At 35.5% G+C, this 23,667-nt stretch overlaps 1 protein-coding gene across 3 annotated transcripts in view; it reads right to left on the minus strand.

Annotated features, from left to right (window-relative positions):
• Positions 1-23,667, minus strand: part of INTS13 (integrator complex subunit 13) — a 32,949-nt gene that overhangs the window by 2,295 nt on the left and 6,987 nt on the right. For 2 of the 3 annotated variants that reach the window (XM_040234593.1, XM_040234594.1), the window contains exons 4-15: positions 20,587-20,789; positions 20,127-20,207; positions 15,938-16,028; positions 14,252-14,380; positions 12,447-12,531; positions 7,935-8,024; positions 7,635-7,724; positions 6,135-6,313; positions 5,023-5,193; positions 4,624-4,778; positions 4,073-4,303; positions 2,405-2,544 (exon numbers count right to left, since the gene is read on the minus strand). In XM_040234593.1, coding sequence (XP_040090527.1) covers positions 2,405-2,544; positions 4,073-4,303; positions 4,624-4,778; positions 5,023-5,193; positions 6,135-6,313; positions 7,635-7,724; positions 7,935-8,024; positions 12,447-12,531; positions 14,252-14,380; positions 15,938-16,028; positions 20,127-20,207; positions 20,587-20,789 — 1,645 coding nt within the window. The remainder of the gene's footprint in view (positions 1-2,404; positions 2,545-4,072; positions 4,304-4,623; positions 4,779-5,022; positions 5,194-6,134; positions 6,314-7,634; positions 7,725-7,934; positions 8,025-12,446; positions 12,532-14,251; positions 14,381-15,937; positions 16,029-20,126; positions 20,208-20,586; positions 20,790-23,667) is intronic. The other variant, XM_040234595.1, reaches the window with a different exon arrangement.

The following is a 23,667-nucleotide window of genomic DNA, read 5'->3' on the forward strand; positions in this document are numbered from 1 at the left end:
CCAACAGGCACATGAAAAGATGTTCAATATCCTACATCAAGGTCTCCTAAATGAAGATATCTCCTCGCAGCTGTCAGAATGGCTATCAAAAAGAACACAGATAAGTGTGAAAGGAGGTGAGGGAAGTCTTTCCTGAAAAGTAGTTATTATCTAAGTTAAAATCTGAAATGATACTCCTTAGTGAGAGGGGAGAGGAGACATTTGTGACAACAGCAATTCTGGGGCTTTATACATTCCACCCTATGGACGCACAGTCATTTAAGTCATTCTCTTACTAATTCATGTTTCAGTTCCCTGAGACATTTTGTTACTACTAATAATTTTTAGAGTTGTATTTTCCAAACAATGTTGAAACATTGTTTAGAATTAACCTAAATTAACTGCATCCTAATCAGCAGTGGAAAATTCATCAAGAGATGGGAATACCAGAACACCTGACCTGCCTCTTGAGAAACCTGTATGCAGGCCAGAAAGCAACAGTTAGAACTGGACATGGAACAACAGACTGGTTCCAAATCGGAAAAGGAGTATGTCAAGGCTGTATATTGTCACCCTGCTTATTTCACTTATATGCAGAGTACATCATGAGAAACTCTGGGCTGGAAGAAGCACAAGCTGGAATCAAGATTGCCGGGAGAAATATCAATAACCTCAGATATGCAGATGACACCACCCTTATGGCAGAAAGTGAAGAGGAACTATAGAGCCTCTTGATGAAAGTGAAAGAGGAGAGTGAAAAAATTGGCTTAAAGCTCAACATTCAGAAAATGAAGATCATGGCATCTGGTCCCATCACTTCATGGCAATTAGATGGGGAAACAGTGAAAACAGTGTCAGACTTTATTTTTTGGGGTTCCAAAATCACTGCAGATGGTGACTGCAGCCATGAAATTAAAAGACGCTTACTCCTTGGAAGGAAAGTTATGACCAACCTAGATAACATATTTGAAAGCAGAGACATTACTTTGCCAACAAAGGTCCGTCTAGTCCAGGCTATGGTTTTTCCAGTGGTCATGTATGGATTTGAGAGTTGGACTGTGAAGAAAGCTGAGCGCTGAAGAATTGATGCTTTTGAACTGTGGTGTTGGAGAAGACTCTTGAGAGTCCCTTGGACTGCAAGGAGATCCAACCTGTCCATCCTAGAGGTCCTGGGTGTTCTTTGGAAGGACTGATGCTAAAACTGAAACTCCAATACTTTGGCCACCTCATGCGAAGAGTTGACTCACTGGAAAAGACTCTGATGCTGGGAGGGATTGGGGTAGGAGGAGAAGGGGACAACAGAGGATGAGATGGCTGGATGGCATCACTGACTCGATGGACGTGAGTTTGAGTGAACTCCGGGAGTTGGTGATGGACAGGGAGGCCTGGCGTGCTGCAATTCATGGGGTTGCAAAGAGTCGGACACGACTAAGCAACTGAACTGAATCAGCAGTGGCATATGAGTAACAAGATAATTTACTGGGAGACATTTAGTTAAAGCCTATTATTTTCCAGGTACCCTGGCAAATGCCTGACAGACAAATTTGATAAGATTGCCTCTCTCTCTAATTTCAAAGAAACTAATGAACTGGAGAATATTAAGATGTATTACAATATATACTACAATAGTAGTACATAAAAAAACAAACAAACCTCCCTAGGATGAGCTACCAATAACTGTAACCCGGCCAGCCTTGAGGTCTTTCTGTATTACTAAGGGTGCAGTGGTTAAAAACCCAGTCCTTTGTCATACCATTTCCCGTTCACCCTCAAAGAACTGAATTTAGTTTACTTTCAAGATAACTAAGGCCTGCAATAAAAAGCTATGACCAACCTAGACAGCATATTTAAAAGCAGAGCCATTACTTTTTTGACAAAGGTCTGTCTAGTCAAAGCCACGGTTTTTCCAGTAGTCATGTAAGGATGTTGAGAGTTGGACCATAAAGAAAGCTGAGCGTCAAAGAATTGATGCTTTTGAACTGTGGTGTTGGAGAAGACTCTTGAGAGTCCCTTGGACTGCAAGGAGATCCAACCAGTCAGTCCTAAAGGAAATCAGTCCTGAATATTCACTGGAAGGACTGATGCTGATGCGAAGAACTGACTCATTAGAAAAGACCCTAATGCTGGGAAAGTTTGAAGGCAGGAGGAGAAGGGGATGACAGAGAACAAGATGGTTGGATGGCATCACCAACTTGATGGACATGAGTTTAAGAAAGCTCTGGGAGTTGGTGATGGACAGGGAGGCCTGGCGTGCTGCAGTCCATGGGGTCGCAAAGAGTGAGACACCACTGAGCAACTCAACTGAACTGAACTGAAGTGACATGAGGAGCCATGAGGAGCTCTTCCTCACACAAAACATAGAGGACTCTGTACAACAGAACTAAATTGGAAAACTTTTTACATAGTTACCACAGTTCTGCCTTACCTTTTGATTTTTCTATCAGTGGAGTTTCATCCATCTCAACAAGAGGCTTTTTATTTGGAGGTTCTGGGGAATCAGGTGAATCTTTTATAATCTCAGCTTCAGCCAGCTCTTCTTTCCCACGTTCTAAGATTCCTTTTAATCTTTCAGAGGGACAAATAATAAAAACTTACACATTAAAAAAAAAAACTTAACAAGTTTACATTCTTAGAACTCTAAAAGGCTCAGTAATTAAACTAGACTTTGCAAATCACCCTTACTAAGATATCTGCTCTCACAACATAAGCCTAGGAACAAATCAGGAACAAATCAGAAGCTAACCCTCAATTTACAATCAGGTAAGAGAACTTAATGAATATAAATACAACTTTTCCTTTTTCTTCATCATAGTGTCATTATTCAGTAATGTTGTTAGCTGTAAAATGGTGCTAAAATTGTAAAAAAAAAAAAAAAAGGCGGCAGGGGGGAATTTAGAAAGGTAAAATGCAAAAGATCAGAAATAATATAATCTTTGGAAAATAAGCCACAATTTTAATTTTTCTAAAGATACGGACAAAACACTATTTCAAATTAGAAATAAGATTAAGAAATCTACTAGAATTTGTTCCCACTAGTTTATGTACTGTGAAAATGTATTTATGTTCCATAAGTTAGGAACTTAACTCCAAGCTTATCTTGAATTTCATGTACTTGAAGATCAAAGGGATCAGAATGAGAATACTCTTCCCTCCTCTTCTTAAAGCAAGACAATTTTGTGTCAGAAACTCAGCAGCCTTAAGGAAGAAGTGAATTTCTAAGGCCAAAGAGAATAAAAGTATTCTGGCTACTTATGAATGAAATAATACACTTTTCAGTATTAGCTTCAAAATATTCACGTGGGGAAAGTGAAGGGTGGTGATGGTGAGGGGAATGGATGTGGATATATATGAAATGAGGTTTGCTACAAATTGATTAGCTATTGAAAGCAGATAATAGGTGACTGTTCTACTGCTGCGTATGTCTAAAATTTTCCATGTAAGTTCTGCTTTTAACTATTCAAGGCAGAAGATGAATCCAACTAATACATCATGATATTTTTTATTTATAGATGTTTACATTTTTTGTTTTTTTCAAATTTAACCTGACACCTTTCTGAGGAAAAAGAATGTACTAATGAGGAAGGTTTCCAGAATAGGACTATGATCTTCTGCGCTTTCAAGTGTTTTTCCTATGCCTATTTTTATAGCAGCGTCTTTCACACTTTGCTATAAATCGCTTACTTACTTGGTCAACCTCTACACAACACTGTTCATCCTTCCAGGGATCTTATGCCAAATGTCTGGCATGTGATAGGCATTTAAAAAATATTCACTAAATAAAGAAATAAAACTATGCCTTTGATGTGCATAACACATAAAAGCAATTACTGATAACAAAAATCATTATTATGATTTCAGAAGTTAATTAGGAAACACTACCTTTGCTGTTAAATAGTGGGGGGAAGAAGAAAAACACCTCTCTAAGCCCAAGACAGACTTTCCAGATTTAAATAATAATAAAATAGCAGCTATAAAGTAAAATAAACACATTAAATGCATTACTAATAAATAAGGTCTGAATGTTCAAATGTGTTACATGTAAAATGTCATATGACAGAAGGCGCCACAGACTATGTTAATATCAACAAATCACCTCTCAGAATCTTGCCAGGATTTCTCCTGTTCATAATCTTTCACTGCTTTCTCTGACTTGTCCTCCTTGTCCTCCCTCTTTCTTCCTCGTTTCTTTCGTTCTTCTTCTTCTGGGGGTTTGCTTCTACATGCCATTAGACATTCCAAGACTCTTTGATGTTTCTCCGAATTGTTGATATGGGCTCTGACAAGGGTTTCTAATTCATTCCACATGATTCGGTACTGCTCATCTCTAAAGTAAAGATGTAAAAATAATGTCCTTACAAAATATTCTTTAAATAATATCCAAGTGTCACTTGTTAATGATGAAGTTAAAAGAGATAATTAAACATGGGCTTCCTTTCTCTTCCAGTGGTGCAATTCTAACTGATAATGTGTCCAATTCATCTATTTTATGTTTTTTTACCATTTCACCTTAATCCTATGTATGTGTAGATACACACTCTAAAACACATAATTTACATGTGCAATAAGTTAGCTCAAAAGAAAAAAAAAACCACCCAATAAGTATCAAGTAAATGTGACATATGAGAAAGAAAGAAAAAAACTTACCTTTTAGGACCTTTTCCTCTTGTACCAACTGTGGAAATAGGCAGAGGATCGTTTTTTCTTTCCATATCAACTAAGTTGTATATTGTTTTTTGACAGTTTAATACATCTTCTTCTGTCAAAGACTCTTTCACAATAACACTGGCTAATGGAACTACCTGTCAGATTCCAAAAAAAAGGAGAGAAAAAGAAAATCTGTCATGAAAAATAAGTATCAAAGCATCTAGACAGAACTTGAATTGATTTTAAACATCACCATGGAGAGCTAATCTATTACTATCATTTCCATTTTCTATTGTTTAACTGTAACAAACGCATATAATTTTATTCTTTGCTTGATAAATGTTATCTATAAATGATATAGCATTAATCCAAAAGAAAAACAAACTATTTCACACTTACCGCTTGCATATTAAAAATGGTGGTTTGTGAAATAATCATAGGCCAGTAACGGGTGTGCTTTTCTAACTGATCTTTTGCTCGTTCCAAAGGAATCTCAAGACTTCCATCGATTTTATATCTGGGGTCTAGAAAAGGAGTTAATCTGTTTTCCCTCATAAATTCACCAAAATCCTAATGATAACCAAATAAGATAAAATTAGAAACTAGTTTCTAGTGTTTCAGTGTGGATTACATGTAACAGTCTGTCCCCCTGATGTCTTCTGTCCTGTGATATACAACAAAGCATTTTCTCTAGCAGACCACCCTCCACACATTAATTTTTTCCTTTCTTTTTGAGCATGAAACCCAGCCTTTACTCAATGGAGATTAAGAAAGGCTCAAACATAAATACATTCATGGTTCCTTCCACTTTTTAAAACCACTCATTTTTCTTCACATCTATAATTTATCTCTTTTCTATTATATGCAGATAAAAGACTAAGTTCATCACATTAAAATACCATTCTACTTAAAAATTATCTTAACACAACATCCAAATGTTAACAGTGTTTATCCTTAATGATGGAATTATAGGTAATTTACATTTAATTGTTCACATTCACATTTAATTGTTATAACCACCTTAAAAAGTAGACAGTCATGAAATACCCAATATAATAGATGGGTAGGGAGTGAAAAATTCAAATCAGAACAATACAGTTTCTATCAAAAATAGACCCAATTGCCCTGTATGTACCTATCAATAACACATTGACAGTGTTATTTCAAAGTAGCAGAATCCAAACATTCAAAGGTTTACGCTTGGCATTTAAGTTACTAGAAATTAAAATTCAGCCTAAGGTATTAGTTCAAATCAATTTCCATTCTTTCCTATTAATTCCATCATGTCAATGCTATCCACATACACCTCAGCATACAATGAATACATAGGGAAGATGACATAGTGATAAATAGCTCTTTTGAGCAAGTACTGCAGGAAATTCACCTAATTAAAATAATAATAAAAAATCAACTTCTCTAAACTTCCTTCTGCTACAGGTCATAGCATGCAATAGGCCCTCTACATGTTCGCTGAATGATCAACTCAAAATTTATAGATATTAGTGTCTTACTGTAATCCGGTAGTCGGTAACTCTTCCTCCACATCCTTCACTAATTGAAGGTGGATCTTCTAGAATGGATCGAGAACTGCTAAGGACGTGCAAAAAAATCTCTCCTCCATGGCTACTAAGCATATGACTAATGACTTTGGAACCTGACTTTCGTGGTTGTTCCAATAAAACAGAACGGCCTGTCAAAAACAAGATTACTCTTATCAGTGATGGAATTCAAGTGGCTCTTAATTTTTCCCGTAAGATTGACATCTAGATTTTTCATTTTACTTATTGCCCCTCATATTTTAACTAGCATTGCTAATTCAGTCTATCTGCATATCAAGTTCTAAAAATTTGAATGCTAGCCTTAGCCTTCTCTTGGTTACTCCAAGCTTACACAGGTATGTAAGATAGTTTTCCAGAATAAGTATAGTGGTCTCTGGTATGTTTGGTTTCATTCAGTTTCAAGTTCGTATAAAAATTTTCTTCCTGAATGTCAAGAAAATAGTGGGACAACTCTTTATATAAGAGTTGTTAACCCTCTGATTATCAAAGCTACAAACCATTTTAGGGAGAAAGCAAGTGTTAATTCACTTCTACAATACCTCCCTATCAGCACAGTTACTGTTACTACTTTCTATTTTACATGACCAAATGTTATTTAATCTGGACTTTACCTAATCTGATAATCAAACTGTGTTTAATAGAACAATTGAATTAACTTTATGATAAATACAGAGTAACTCTTTACTACAGTGGTTCCAAAACCTAGTTATTATAAGAATCACCAAGGAGTCACTGGAATTTAGATTTAGCAAATGGAATTCAATAATTTGGCCTAAAAAATTTTTTTTTTACTCAAAGAAACCACAGATTTAAAGTTATATCTCTAAGAACCACATCACATATTACTGAAAATAGAATGTTTATTTATGATAAAGGAATAGTAAAGAGAAATAAGTTCATTTATATTTTATAATTTAAAATTCAATAGGCCATGATAATCTACATTCTATCTTCCAAAAAAAATCAACTTAAGACTCTAAATGTCAATTTTTAAAAATAAAAATACCAAAAATATACTAAATAAATTTACTTAGATACAACATTCTGAAAGACATAAAGTGAACTTATTTTTAAACATTAGTAAAATGTTAAAGGATATTTATACAATTTTAAAACAGCTTTGGGCTTCCCTCGTAGCTCAGTTGGTAAAGAATCTGCCTGCAATGCAGGAGACCTGGATTCAGTTACTGGGTTGGGAAGATCCCCTGGAGAAGGCAATGGCAACCCACTCCAGTATTCTTGCCTGGAGAATCCCATGGACAGAGGAGCCTGGCAGGCTACAGTACATAGATTGGGTCCTAAGAGTCGGACACGACTTAGCTACCGAAACCAAACAGCTTTGGAAAATAAAACAGTTATAGACTATATTTAAGCTTTTCCATAATTCATATTTTCACATATTCTAATAATTCACTTGTAATGATCTCAGTAAAAACAAATAAAGAAAGTTACCATTTAGAAGAAAATTAGTAAGGCAGGAGGAAGGTCTACTATTTACATCTACAGGTGAAATTCGGTAAGCGCCAGTGCAATAGTGTAATTCTGAAATAGAAGAAAATACTGATTTGAAAGAATATAAAGAAATATTTCTACAATTAAAAGAGAAAAATAAGCAAAAACAAAAACTTGTTCTCTGAGCCCCTAAAATAATGAAAAACAAAAATTCAAAAAGAAACAAGTGAACCCTACCTAATACTTAAAAAGAACCTTTTGATATATTCTTTTCACTTTCAATTATTTTTAAGTACCTACCAATGTTATTTGTCCTTGGTGTGCACCACTTTAATGTTATTGTTTCTTTAAATGAGCCTTCTCTACTGCTGCCACTTAAATGGTTATCACCTTTAAAAATAATTTAGAGAAATATTGATTAAGATTATTAAATAGATCACAAACTTCAAATGTGTGCCAAGATTTCTGAAAGAGTTTAAGCTTTATAAGAGAAAATAAGTTGGAGAGAACATCTTTTTTATGAAGCCTCTTAGAAAAACACAAAACAGAGTTTGGATATTAGTTATTATTAAAATAGGTACTTCATTTTCCTTCAAATTTGTTATTAATAACTTAAATCATTTTATTCACTACATTAAAAATCAACAGCAAAATTTTTTACATTTCAAGAATCTACATCTGTTTCCCTCTGACACCATTAAATGATAAAATAATGTGGTTATGTAACTAAACCTTCAGGAATCTAAAATACATAACTCATTGTTCTGAATCCCAATAAATTTATTAGAAAAAACATAAAATGAGGAGTCTATAAGTTAAATATATGAGATATAAGTGAACACTTTTTGTCTTAATGGAGTAAACAGATGTCAAAATAATAACAACACTGAAGTCTTAGACTCCTCAAAGTCATCCAAGAGGGTTGAAATCAACTTCTCCCAAACTCCTGTTAAGGTGAAACCTCTTCCCACAAACAATAAATGTTGTTAACAACATTTAGAATGGTAAATCTTTTCCAGAAGGTTTTCAACATTTTTCAGTTCAGTTCAGTCGCTCAGTAGTGTCTGACTCTTTGCAACCCCATGAATTGCAGCATGCCAGGCCTCCCTGTCCATCACCAACTCCCGGAGTTTACCCAAACTCATGTTCATCGAGTCGGTGATGCCATCCAGCCATCTCATCCTGTCATCCCCTTCTCCTCCTGCCCCTAAGCCCTCCCAGCATCAGGGTCTTTTCCAATGAGTCAACTCTTCCCGTGAGGTGACCAAAATATTGGAGTTTCAGATTCAGCATCAGTCCTTCCAGTGAACACCCAGGACTGATCGCCTCTAGGATGGACTGGTTGGATCTCCTTGCAGTCCAAGGGACTCTCAAGAGTCTTCTCCAACACCACAGTTCAAAAGCATCAATTCTTCGGTGCTCAGCCTTCTTCACAGTCCAACTCTCAAATCCATACATGACCACAGGAAAAACCATAGCCTTGACTAGATGGACCTTTGTTGGCAAAGTAATGTCTGCTTTCGAATATGTTATCTAGGTTGGTCATAGCTTTCCTTCCAAGGAGTAAGCCTCTTTTAATTTCATGGCTGCAGTCACCATCTGCAGTGATTTTGGAGCCCAAAAAAATAAAGTCTGACACTGTTTACACTGTTTCCCCATCTATTTGCCATGAAGTGATGGGACCAGATACCATGATCTTTGTTTTCTGAATGTTGAGCTTCAAGCCAACTTTTTCACTCTCCTCTTTCACTTTCATCAAGAGGCTTTTTAGTTCCTCTTCACTTTCTGCCATAAGGGTGGTGTCATCTGCATATCTGAGGTTATTGATATTTTTCCCAGCAATCTTCATTCCAGCTTGTGCTTCTTCCAGCCCAGCGTTTCTCATGATGTACTCTGCATACAAGTTAAATAAGCAGGGGGACAATATACACCCTTGACGTACTCCTTTTCCTATTTGGAACCAGTCTGTTGTTCCATGTCCAGTTCTAACTGTTGCTTCCTGACCAGCATATAGGTTTCTCAAGAGGCAGGTCAGGTGGTCTGGTATTCCCATCTCTTGAAGAATTTTCCACAGTTTATTGTGATCCACACAGTCAAAGGCTTTAGCATAGTCAATAAAGCAGAAATAGATGTTTTTCTGGAACTCTCTTGGTTTTTCGATGATCCAGCATTTTTAGTTGAGCTCAATCAGAGGAATCACTATCAAAGGAATTATAATTCTACAAAATATATTTCTTAAATAGTAAGGCTTCTGAAGGGCTTCCCATATGGCTCAAGTGGTAAAGAATTCACCTGCCAGTGTAGGAGAGGCAGGAAGGAGATGTGGGTTTGATCCCTGTGTCGGCAAGATCCCCTGGAGGAGGAAATGGCAACGCACTCCAGTATTCTTGCCTAGAAAAATCCCATGGACAGAGGAGTCTCGTGGGCTACAGTCCATAGGGTTGAAAAGAGTCAGACATGACTGAGTGACTAAACACAACGCTTGAAAGTCAAAACTACTCCTTCATCCATGCGCTGCAGAATGGATATTGTGTTAGCAGGCATGAAAACATTAATCTCACTGTATGTCTCCATCAGAGCTCTTGAGATATCAGATGTACTGTGCAACGAGCAGTAACGTTTTGAAACAAACCCTTTTCTCTCAGCAGTAGGTTTCAACAGTGGGGTTAAAATCAGTAGACCCTGTTGTTACTTAGAATCAGTAAACCATGGTGTCAACTGCTGTGCTATTATCCAGGCTTTGTTGTTACGCTGATAGAGCACAGGTGGAGTAGATTTAGCATAATTCCTAAGGGCCCTAGGATTTTCACAATGGTTAATAAGCATTGCCTTAAACTTAAAGTCACCAGCTGCATTAGCCCCTAATAAAAATGTCTGCCTTTCCCATGAAGCTTTGAAGTCAGACACTGACTTCTCTCTAGCCATGAGAGTCCTAGATGGCATTTTCTTCCAATAGAAGGCTGTCTAATCTATACTGAAAATCTGTTGTTTAGTGTAGCCAACTTCAGTGATTACTGAGCTCGATCTTCTGAATAACTTGCTGCAGCTTCTACATCAGTAGTTGCTGCTTCACCTTGCATTTGTATGTTATAGAGTTTATTTGCTTAAATCTCATGAACCAGCCTCTGCTAGCTTCAAACTTTTCTTCTGTATCTTCCTCATCACTTTCAGCCTTCACATAATTGAAGAGTGAAGGCCTTGCTCTGGATCAGGTTTTGGCTTTTGGCAATTCTGTGGCTAGTCTAATCTTCTATCTAGACCACTGTAACCTTCTCCATGCCACCAATAATGCTGTTTCACTTTCTCATCATCTCTCTGTTCACTGAAGTAGCACTTTTAATTTCCTTCAAGAACTTTTCCTTTGCATTCACAACTTGGCTAACCGTTTGGCACAAGAGGCCTCACTTTCAGCCTATTTTGGCTTTCAACACGCCTTCCTCACTAAGCTTAATCATTTTGAGCCTTTGATTTAAAGGAGAGATGTCCAGATAACAAAAATTAAAACAAAAATAAACAAATGGGACATAATTAAACTCAAAAGCTTTTTCACAGCAAAGGAAATCATAAACAAAATGAAATGATGACCCACAGAATGGGAGAAAATATTTGCAAATGATGTGGTGGACAAGGGATTAGTCTCCAAAATTTACAAACAGCTCATGCAGCTCAACATCAAAACAACAATCCAATCAAAAAATGGGCAAAAGACCTAAGGAGACATTTCTCCAAAGACGATATACACATGGCCAAGAGGCACATGAAAAGATGCTCAATATTGTTTGTTAATTATTAGAGAAATGCAAATCAAAACTATAATGAGGTATCAGAATGGCCATAATCAAAAAAATCTGCAAACAATAAATGTTGGTGAGGTTGACAAGAAAAAGGACCCCTCTTACACCGTTAATGAGAATGTAAATTAACGCAGCCATTATGGAGAATAGTACTGAGGTTCTTTAAAAAACTAAAAATAGAGCTACCATATGATCCAGCAAGCCCACTCTTGGGCATATACCTAGAGAAAACTAATTCGGAAAGATACGTGCAGCCCAATTTTCACTGCAGCACTGTTTACAACAGTCAAGACACAGAAGAACCTAAATGTCCAGTGAAGATGAACGGATAAAGAAGGTATGGTACATACATACCAAGGAGAATTACTGGGCCATTAAAAAGAATGAAATAACACCATTTGCAGCAACATGGGTGGATTTGGAGATTATCTAACCTAATAATATCAATATTTTTGCGTCTCAAGGAATAGGGTGGCCCAAGAAGAGGAAAAGAGACAAGGAACAGCCAGTTTGTAGAGCAGTCAGAACACAACATTTATGGATAAGTTCTCTGTCTTATATGGGTACAGTTTGTGGTACCCCAAAACAATCACAATAGCAACATCAAAGATCATCACAGGTGACCATAACAAATATAATGATGATGAAAAAGTTTGAAATATTGTGAGAATCACCAAAATGTGACACAGAGACATGAAGTGAGCAAGTGCTTTAAAAAATGACACCAACAGATGTCACAAACATTCAATTTGTTAAAAAAAAAAAAAGCTACATCTGCTAAAGCAAAGCATGATAAAACAAGGTATACCTGTATTTGTTCCATTAGCCTCATCTTTCCCAAAGTATACTCAAAAGAACACTAGGTTCCATGACCATTAATGGGTGACACTGTCAGATAAGTTTGCAAAGGGATGAACTAAAGTCATCAGGTTAGTTACTCAAGAACTTCTCAAAGCTGTTAGTATGTTTTCCTAAGTTAGATCTTCTAAAATGCTACTTTCCAATGTCTCTTACTCACCACTTTTCAGGAAATCTACATGTGCATCTTTGTGATGAAGCAGCTCCACATCATAATTGGCAGATGTGTTAGCATGTTGTTCTTCCTTAAAGCAAAATTAAAAATAACTTGGCTTTGATTTTTTAAAAATGAATTATTTTGCTTAAAGTGAGATCAAATATACTCAACAGTAATTAGCAATAATAATGGGACAATGTGCTCAATAATTATTTAAAGATGCAATGATTTTCCAATTAAATACAAACTATATGAAAAAAACTACTGGCTACATTTCAGCAATAAAGTAATGGTTTTTATGTCAGAATTAACGTAGATGAGTAATCTAGAAATTTAGAATTTTTTTTACTCTGAATGCATTGTCCTGCCAATACTTTTTTATACACAAATATGACATAACTCAAATAGTATGCTAATTGTACAATAGTTGTTTAAAGGAGGAAATAGCATCTTTAAATTCCTATAGTAAATTAAACAAGCATCAATTATATAAAATAGCAAATACAGACTAATAAACAAGTTGAGCAACTTGTTTTCACCAAACAGTAAATAGAAACTTTAGTATTATCTATTTACAAGAAAGAGACAGAGATTGAGGAATCACACCAATAACACACAAATATGGTCAAATTTAAAAAGTAATATATCTATCATCCTCAGAGGATTTTGCTTACAACTCATGAAATTACATAAAGTATATCTATTATGCTATTTTAATCTTAATTGCTTCCTCACCCAAACTGATCTATTAAGGCTATAATTTCCACTGAAGAGCCTGCCACTGGTATAAGGAAGGAATTAATAATGAAAAGATTACATTTCTCATGCAGATTAGTTTTTAGAATATGCAAAAAAATACAACTGGACTTATAAGAAATGAATTTAAATGTTTAGATATAGTGTCTACTTTATGTTTGTAGACATAAATAATACAATTAAACTTAACTCCACTCAGTAAAAATTCATCTGAAGCTTTCTATAGGCCAGGGGTCATACTGGTCTTAAGACAACTAAGTAATACAATGAAAATGCTGTTGCTGTTGTTGTTTAGTCACTAAGGTGTGTCTGACTCTTTTGTGACCCCATGGACTGTAGTGCTCCAGGCTCCTCTGTCCATGGGGTTTCCCAGACGAGAATACTGGAGTGGGTTGTCATTTCCTTCTCCAGGGGATCCTCCCGACCCAGGGACTGAACCCACATCTCCTGCACTGGAGGGCAGAATCTTGACCACTGAGTCATCATGGAAGCCCAGAATGAAAATGACAAGTTAGTAATAGATTCCTAAGAAAATCCTTCAGTAAAATCATAAGACTCATATGGTAGTTTTTCAACTAGAATAATAAACTTGTTTAAAATTATAAACTTTTTTCCCCTAGTTAGACCTATCAGTGATAAACACCTTGATAATGGGTAGGGAAGAACAAAAATAAAAGAAACAGAAGATATACTAGAACACACGAAGTGAGTTAAATCTAATAACAACTGTCAGGAAAAGAATCACAGAAAAAGTAATCATTTCAGATGAAAATTATATTTTGATGAAAATAATGAGAACAAAATTAAAAACAAAAAAGCTGATATAGAAGGTTCAAATTAGGAAAAAAATACTGCATTTTGTTCTGTGATCCTTTCATGTTGCTTTTCATTATTTACTAACCTGGTCAAAGACACTGAATGTGGGCTAGCAAAACAGAAAATATGATATGGGAAGAAAGAATTAAGGTTCATTAAAACAAATAATACATATCAAGCAAATACTTAAAAAGAAAAGCAGAGTTTTCAAAGTAGCAAGAAAAAGAACTGCCTACCTTCATTGGAATATTAGTAATAGTAGTTGAAGCCAAGTCGAAATGCTGCTGTACTAAAATATTTAATTTGGTAGCAAGATGCCGTCCTGCACGAACACTATGAACTTCACTGGTTAAAACGGGGGACAACTATAGAGAAGTATGAAAAAAAACCCACAAAACATTAATACATTGTAACTTACGGCTAGCTAAATATTTTACCCATAAAAATTAAGTACTGTTTAACTTTTGAGATAGGAAACAAACGATCCATAAGTTAATCATAATCATTATCTCAGTAATACATTTTTATTCATTCAGTCACGTAAGGAGAACTTACTATATTGACTGCCAGAAATTGTGAGTTATTGGAGGATACAGCAGTGAACAGGTAAAATCTCTGTCCTCTTGAAACTCAGAGTAGAATAATCTTTGATTTAAATATATATATTTCAATTTATAAGTTTTACTTCTATTTATCTATATGCAAAATTGATTTGAGGTGACCCACAGAAATACTGTAGAATAATTAATTTTGTGAAGAAGACAAACCTCTGCAGATAACACTACTCATTACAAAGAATGAAAATCACTACAAATGTCATATTTTGTCACCAATAAATGTAATAAGGCAGCCAAAAGTCACTTATAACAAGGTAACATTTTATTTGATCCAGGGTAATATTTATCATAAGTAAACTGTTTACTTATCATAAAATAAAATCAAAGTACTATCATGTTATCAAGAGTCACAAAAAAGCTAGCAAAAAAATGGGTTTACACTGGAAATTACCTAAAATACAATGACAGAGATAACCTAAAAAGAACAACAACAACAAAAAAACCACCAATCAGTTATAAAAAAAAATCATTAATACTTTAGATGTTTATAATAAATAATGCTAAATAAAAAAACAGAGATAAGAACATACACATTTAATATCATTATATAAACACATATGTCTGTATTGCTAAACACAGACCACTGATATGGTCTATGCTATGTGAGTCCATTTAATAACCAACAGACTCATCTTTTCCCTTAAAATTGTGCCAATTTATTTGAAAAGTAAAACTAAGGTTGGAAATTAGTCTTTTCCCTTCTGGATAGGTAAAATTAATTTCTTTGCTATAGGAGTATATTTTGACTAAAGAGTGTATTTTTCTTCTAATGAGGAAAAAAGAATAATTTTCCAGAATAAGAAGTCATTAAAGCAATTTGGCTCAGATGATACAGTCTGACTGTAATGTGGGAGACCTGGGGTTAGTTAATCCCTGGGTCAGGAAGATCCCCTGGAGAAGGAAATGGCAACCCACTCCAGTATTCTCGCCTAGAAAAATCCCATGGATGGAGGAGCCTGGCAGGCTACAGTCCACGAGGTTACAAAGAGTCAGATACAACTGAGAGACTCACAAACACGCACATACACATACATAGTAATTGAAATTTGAGGAACAGTACAAATTGTGTGTGGTTTGACAACAAAGTTATTTGAAATAAACATCAAGAGGCAAGCAAAACAGAAAACACTTTCAAAATCTACAATTATAACATGAAGAGCCAATCCAGGTATTTTGCCATACAGGTAGATTTCAAAACTAAATTTTCTTAGCAGAAAATGTTGGCAATCAGATCATTCTTATGCTAAACCTTGTATTTATCATTAATAACTAACAATGACCTCTTCTTCCATGACCTCTACTTACCTCTTTCTTAGTACGATCAGATACAAGGCTGTCTTCACCAACAGGGTAGGTGTGGATCAAGACTAGCTCACATTTCTGAATCTGCATGAGACTTAAAGAAAAACTTTTCACTTAAAAGATAAGAACACATACTATGGAAAGAATTCAGGCAGGTAAACCATAAAACATTTAATATACTAAAACAGTGTATAAATCAGGTTAGTAGAGTTAACATAAAAGCTAAATATTTAGAAAGACTGTATAGTTGCTATCCTTCTATGAACATTTAATGAATAATTTTTATGAATTTAATTCAAATGCAAAAATGATCATTTTATGTGTTTTTGAAGGATACAATAAAGGAAAAATTCTTACATTCTGGTATAATTTTCAAAAGATAACTGCCAGAGATAAATGAATATATTGTGTATTAATTTCCCTTTTACTAGTATTTAAATGGCAACCCTCGGCACTATTCTTGCCTTGAAAATTCCATGTTCCAAGGAGCTTGACAGGCAACAGTACATAGAGTTGGCCGCAACTGAGTGCATACACATACATACTAGCGTTTCTAAGGACAACATCAGGCAACTATATTACCTATAATTGGTACTCCTTGGAAGAAAAGTTATGACCAAGCTAGATAGCATATTCAAAAGCAGAGACGTTACTTTGCTGACTAAGGTCCGTCTAGTCAAGGCTATGGTTTTTCCTGTGGTCATGTATGGATGTGAGAGTTGGACTGTGAAGAAGGCTGAGCACTGAAGAATTGATGCTTTTGAACTGTGGTGTTGGAGAAGACTCTTGAAAGTCCCTTGGACTTCAAGCAGATCCAACCAGTCCATTCTAAAGGAGATCAGCCCTGGGATTTCTTTGGAAGGAATGATGTTAAAGCTGAAACTCCAGTACTTTGGCCACCTCATGCGAAGAGTTGACTCATTGGAAAAGACTCTGATGCTGGGAGGGATTGGGGGCAGGAGGAGAAGGGGACAACAGAGGATGAGATGGCTGGATGGCATCACTGACTCGATGAATGTGAATCTGAGTGAACTCCGGGAGATGGTGATGGACAGGGAGGCCTGGCGTGCTGCAATTCATGGGGTCACAAAGAGTTGGACACGACTGAGCGACTGAACTGAACACTAAAAAGTTACCTCAACTTTTTATCTATTTTTTGCCCCTCCATTTTATTTTAATTTTTTAAATTGAGGTGCAGCTGATGTACAATAATAAAAGTTGCAGGTTTACAACAGTGCGATTCACAATTTTTAAAAATTATACTCCATTTATAGTTACTACAAAATATTGGCTATATTCCCTGTGTTGTACACTATACCCTTGTAGCTTAGTTATTTATATACAGTACTTTGTACCTCTTAATCCTTACCCTTAACTTGCCCTTCCACCCTTCCCTCTTTCCACTGCTAACTACTAGTTTGTTCTCTGTATCTGTGAGCCAGCTTTTTATTTTAAAATTTCCAAACCTACAGAAAAATTAAAAGAAAGGAATTATATAATGAACACCCATATATGCTTAACCTATATTCACTGTTAGTTACATTTATTTTCACTATAAATGACTAAACAGATGTACACTGTTTCTTTTTTCACTAAGTCATTTAAGAGTAAGTTCCAGAGGCAATGATACTTCACTCCTACATACCTCAGCATGCTTCCTTCTCCTAGTGAGAATAATCCTACTTGTTAACAATAATACCAGTACTCCACCTAGAAATTTAATAGCAGCTCAATCTAACATATACTCCATACTACAATTGTCCCAAACATGTCTTTAGTAGCTTTTTTCTTTTAAAAAAATTCATACAATGTAATTAGTTGTAATGTTTTGATTTGGCATTTTATAGATTTGTAACAGAGTATGAAATCTAGCCATTAAAAATATGCATTATAAATTTATCTAAAGACTCCACCAAAAAATTACTAGAGCTAATCAATGAATATAGTAAAGTTGCAGGATATAAAATCAACACACAGAAATCCCTTGCATTCCTATACACTAATAATGAAAAAATAGAGAAATTAAGGAAACAATTCCATTCACCATTGCAATGAAAAGAATAAAATACTTAGGAATATATCTACTTAAAGAAACTAAAGACCTGTATATAGAAAACTATAAAACACTGGTGAAAGAAATCAAAGAGGACACTAATAGATGGAGAAATATACCGTGTTCATGGATTGAAAGAATCAATATAGTGAAAATGAGTATACAACCCAAAGCAATCTATAGATTCAGTGCAATCCCTATCAAGCTACCAATGGTATTTTTCACAGAGCTAGAACAAATAATTTCACAATTTGTATGGAAATACAAAAAACCTCGAATAGCCAAAGCAATCTTGAGAAAGAAGAATGGAACTGGAGGAATCAACCTGCCTGACTTAAGGCTCTACTACAAAGCCACAGTCATCAAGACAGTATGGTACTGGCACAAAGACAGAAATATAGATCAATGGAACAAAATAGAAAGCCCAGAGATAAATCCACACACCTACTGACACCTTATCTTTGACAAAGGAGGCAAGAATATACAATGGAGAAAAGACAATCTCTTTAACAAGTGGCGCTGGGAAAACCAGTCAACCACTTGAAAAGAATGAAACTAGAACACTTTCTAACACCAAACACAAAAATAAACTCAAAATGGATTAAAGATCTAAATGTAAGACCAGAAACTATAAAACTCCTAGAGGAGAACATAGGCAAAACACTCTCTGACATAAATCACAGGAGGATCCTCTATGACCCACCTCCCAGAACACTGGAAATAAAAGCAAAAATAAACAAATGGGACCTAATTAAAATTAAAAGCTTCTGCACAACAAAGGAAACTATAAGCAAGGTGAAAAGACAGCCTTCAGAATGGGAGAAAATACTAGCAAATGAAGCAACTGACAAAGAATTAATCTCAAAAATATACAAGCAACTCCTGCAACCCAATTCCAGAAAAATAAATGACCCAATCAAAAAATGGGCCAAAGAACTAAACAGACATTTCTCCAAAGAAGACATACAGATGGCTAACAAACACATGAAAAGATGCTCAACATCACTCATTATCAGAGAAATGCAAATCAAAACCACAATGAGGTACCATTTCATGCCAGTCAGAATGGCTGCGATCCAAAAGTCTACAAGCAATAAATGCTGGAGAGGGTGTGGAGAAAAGGGAACCCACTTACAATGTTGGTGGGAATGCAAACTAGGACAGCCACTATGGAGAACAGTGTGGAGATTCCTTAAAAAACTGGAAATAGAACTGCCTTATGACCCAGCAATCCCACTGCTGGGCATTCAGACCAAGGAAACCAGAATTGAAAGAGACACGTGTATCCCAATGTTCATTGCAGCACTGTTTATAATAGCCAGGACACGGAAGCAACCTAGATGTCCATCAGCAGACGAATGGATAAGAAAGCTGTGGTACATATACACAATGGAGTATTACTCAGCCATTAAAAAGAATACATTTGAATCAGTTCTAATGAGGTGGATGAAACTGGAGCCTATTATACAGAGTGAAGTGAGCCAGAAAAAAAAAAAAAAACACCAATACAGTATACTAATGCATATATATGGAATTTAGAAAGATGGTAACGATAACCCTGTATGTGAGACAGCAAAAGAGACACAGATGTATAGAACAGTCTTTTGGACTCTGTGGGAGAGGGAGAGGGTGGGATGATTTGGGAGAACAGCATTGAAACATGTATAATATCATATATGAAATGAATCGCCAGTCCACGTTCGATGCAGGATGCAGGATGCTTGGGGCTGTTGCACTGGGATGACCCAGAGGGATGGTACAGGGAGGGAGGTGGGAGGGGGGTTCAGGATGGGGAACACGTGTACATCCATGGTGGATTCATGTTGACGTATGGCAAAACCAATACAATACTATAAAGTAATTAACTTCCAATTAAAATAAATAAATTTATATTGAAAAAAATTATTTATTATGTTATCCTTCTGCTCACCTTTCCTGTGAGCAAAAAGTAAAATTTTAAAGTGAAAGGGAAAATGGGACAAGAAGTTGCTGATCAAACACACGTTTTGACTAATTTGTAGAGCCAGTAGAGAATTCAAGGGAATGCTACCAATTACTATTTAAATTACTGGAATAATTATAATGAAATAAACAGGACTATAAAAATGGAATATTTATCCATTTATGGATTTTACTCACTGATCTGAATTTGCAGCAAGTTTGTTATGCTCATGAATTGTTTCTTGGACACAGTCCTCAAGCATTCGCACATGACTATCACTATGGGATAAAAAAAATATAACCAAGTTAAATAAACAATAAGAGAAAAAAGCTAAACTCACTATTAAGCTGTGGTATCATGTTACAGGCACTTTAATTACTGCAATAAGGATTGTCTGTAGCATGCTCATTCACAATACCAACCAACCAACTGAATGAAAACTTAGTGAAGGAAAAAAGCCAAATTGACCTACATGGTAACAATTCAGTTTCACTGAGGTGAACTGGATATTTTAGAACTGGGAACACAGCTTTGATATTGGAAAGGCCACATGTGATACGCTTAAATGCTAACATGTTGCCTCTACTTTTTAAAAATAAAAACTACAAAAGGACATGAAAAATTCCTCAGTAAGAATTACTGTGATTAATGTCTCACCTTTTTGCATTAGTAATGCAAATTATTCGTCCTCTATTTCCAACACGTTCTGCATTCTCCATCAGCAGAGTACGAGCCTCATGTTGGTATTCAGTAATTTTACAGAGGGTTTCTACTGCTGCAACGAGACCATGCAGAATACTGCAGCATTCTGGATCTGCCCGTGGATTAGGAGGCCCAACAGCAGCTAATGCTGCCATCAGCTAAGTAAAAGGGGAAACAATTGTGTTGACAAGAATAAGCACAAGTCAGACAAAGGCATCACAAGAAATGGAAACTATAGACCAATGTATGTTATAAATATGGAGACAAGTGTCTTCAAAAACATACTAGCAAACTGAATCCAGCAACATTTCAAAAGAATTATATACCATGACCAAGTGGGACTCACCCCAGGAATGCAAAGTTGATTTAACATCCAAAAATTAATTAATGCAAATGCTATCAATAGAATTTTTTAAAAATCACATGATCAGCTCCAGAAAAAAACATGTGACAAAAATCTAAAATCCTTTCATGGGTTGAGAGAGGATTAAATGAGCCAAGGTAAAAAAATAAAATCTTTTCATGATAAAAACAGTTAACAAACTAGAAACAGAAGGGAACTTTCTCAAGCAGATAAAAGACTTCTATGAAAAACCTACACATAATATCATACTTAATAGATGCATTCCCTCTAAGATTAGTAACAGAAGGATATCCACTCTCACCATTTCTATTCAATGCTGTACTAGAGGTTCTCTCCTGGGCAATTAGGAAAGAAAAAGATGTAAAAGGAATTCAGATTGGAAAGGAAGAAGTGTGTTGCAGATGAAATAATCATGCATGTAGAAAATTCTAAGGAATCCATTAGCAATTTTCTAAAAATAATAAAACTCAGCAAGGTTGCAAGTACATGATCAAAAGAAAAAACCAACTACACTGCTATGCACTTGCAAAGAAAAATTCAAAAGTGAAATTAAGAAAATAATTCCATCTACAATAGCATCAAAAAGAATAAAATGCTTAGGAATAAATTTAACAAAGGAAATGCAAATTTTATACTCTGAGAACTATGAAATATTGTTAAAATAAATTAAAGATCTAAATGAATAGAAAACACCCTATATTTGTGGACTGGAAGATTTACTATTGTTAAGATGACAATACTACCCAAACTGAACTAGGATTAAACATATGCCCTGTCAGAATTCCAGGTGACTTTTCTGATTAGCAGAGATTTGAAAGTTCATATGGAACTGCAAGGATCCAGAATAAGTAAAACAATCTTTAAAAGAAAGAGTGAGGACTTTGTTCTATGTATGCATAAAGATACATTCGAAGGTCCAGTTAAAAACTAATAGTGATGGAGATAAACAATGATGTGCCGGTAAACCAGTTCTCTTAACAAAAAAAAATTCCTAATTTGTAGTGTTTGCCAGTATCTGTGGTTAAAAACTCCCATGATAGCTTATTTCAATCTTTCATTGAGTGCAAAGGTGAGATGGGGTTCACACACTCAGCTCTCTCAAGCTGGTATAAGCAGGCTCTAGTATACCACTAACTGGAGCAGGGGACAAGTGGAAAATTCTTCAAGGCCTAGCTTTTATTTACACACACATGTATGTACATATGTACACAGGCCAATATATATGCAAATTTTATTTTTAAACTACATAGGTATTACCTATTCATAAACAATAATCAAAAAAGAAAAAATACTGTGTACACAGCACTATAAAAGTTCCTGGTTCATAGCAGAAACTGCTTTTTAGGAGAGGGTGCTGTGGTCACGAGAAAACAGCAGAAAGAACATTTAACTTCTCGTGTCAGATAAATATGGGCTTAAATTCTGGCTCTGCCTTTTAATACTGTGTGATCCTGGTCAATCTCTCCTAGTCCTTTAACCTAATCTGAAAGTGAAACCAATAGAACCTGCCCCACATTAGTATGATACTTGTAGACTTTACTTAAATTTAGCTAACAAAAACAAGACTCTTGAAATTTGACACATTTTTTTAGTAAGATCTACCATGTAGAGAGAGGATAGCATTATGAGATGTAAGAGAAGAAGTCCTGAATCTAAGCATCTAAGTCAAACTACCTCTGGCCCCCTGGGCTTCAGTACCTTCACCAGCACAAAGAGCCAAAGCAAAAAATGTCTACAATCCTTCCAGCCTAAACATTCTTCAATCAATCTACTTTAATTTTTTCTCATGATTATTCAAAATAACTAGAGAAAGGTGTGACATAGATAACTAAAGCTAAACATAAAATGTGTCAACATGGAGATGATGATACATAATTTATACAAAATGTCAATTACTTTGTATCATCCTAAACATCAATGCTTTGCTATATGGTTGCATTCACAACTAGTTTCCCTGCAGTCCATAATCTAAAAGCAACTCTTGTGATATAGTATGATATAATATTTCTTCACCTTCAGAAAGCAGAAGGAAGTAGTACAATAATTCTCATATCAGTATATCTACCATTATCAAATGCATACCTTTTACTGCACTGCAGAGGTGCAGTAAGGAAAATCTATACAAATTTGCACTTATTTTTATTCATATACAACTAGAGAAGCCTCAGCCTTCTTTCACAGTACCTCTTGAAAGAACAAAATAGAATATATGCTATTTCTTAGAGATTGTACAGGGGGAATGAATGCAATCTTTAATATTTTTTTCAAGCAATCAAAGAATAAAGATCATTCTGGAGTGATATAAATGCAAAGACAAGCCAAAAAACAGCCCTCCTACCCACCTGTCACCTTCAGTGAGTTATCTCAACAGAAAAGAAGATTAGAAATGTTTATATATTATGTTAATCACAACATTTTAAGACCAAACACTGTGATAAACACATTTTCTTATAAGTATTCAATTTAAAACCCCCATTTGGATGGGATTATTTCCATTAAGGGCTTCCCTGGTGGCTCAGCTGATAAAGAATCTGCCTGCAATGTGGGAGACCTAGCTTTGATCCTTGTGTTGGGAAGATCCCTTGGAGAAGGGAATAGCCACCCACTCCAGTATTCTGGCCTAGAGAATTCCATGAACTGTATAGTCCATGGGGTCGTAAAGAGTTGGACAC

Source organism: Oryx dammah, unplaced genomic scaffold, assembly GCF_014754425.2.
Source record: "Oryx dammah isolate SB20612 unplaced genomic scaffold, SCBI_Odam_1.1 HiC_scaffold_29, whole genome shotgun sequence".
NCBI lineage: Eukaryota > Metazoa > Chordata > Mammalia > Artiodactyla > Bovidae > Oryx > Oryx dammah.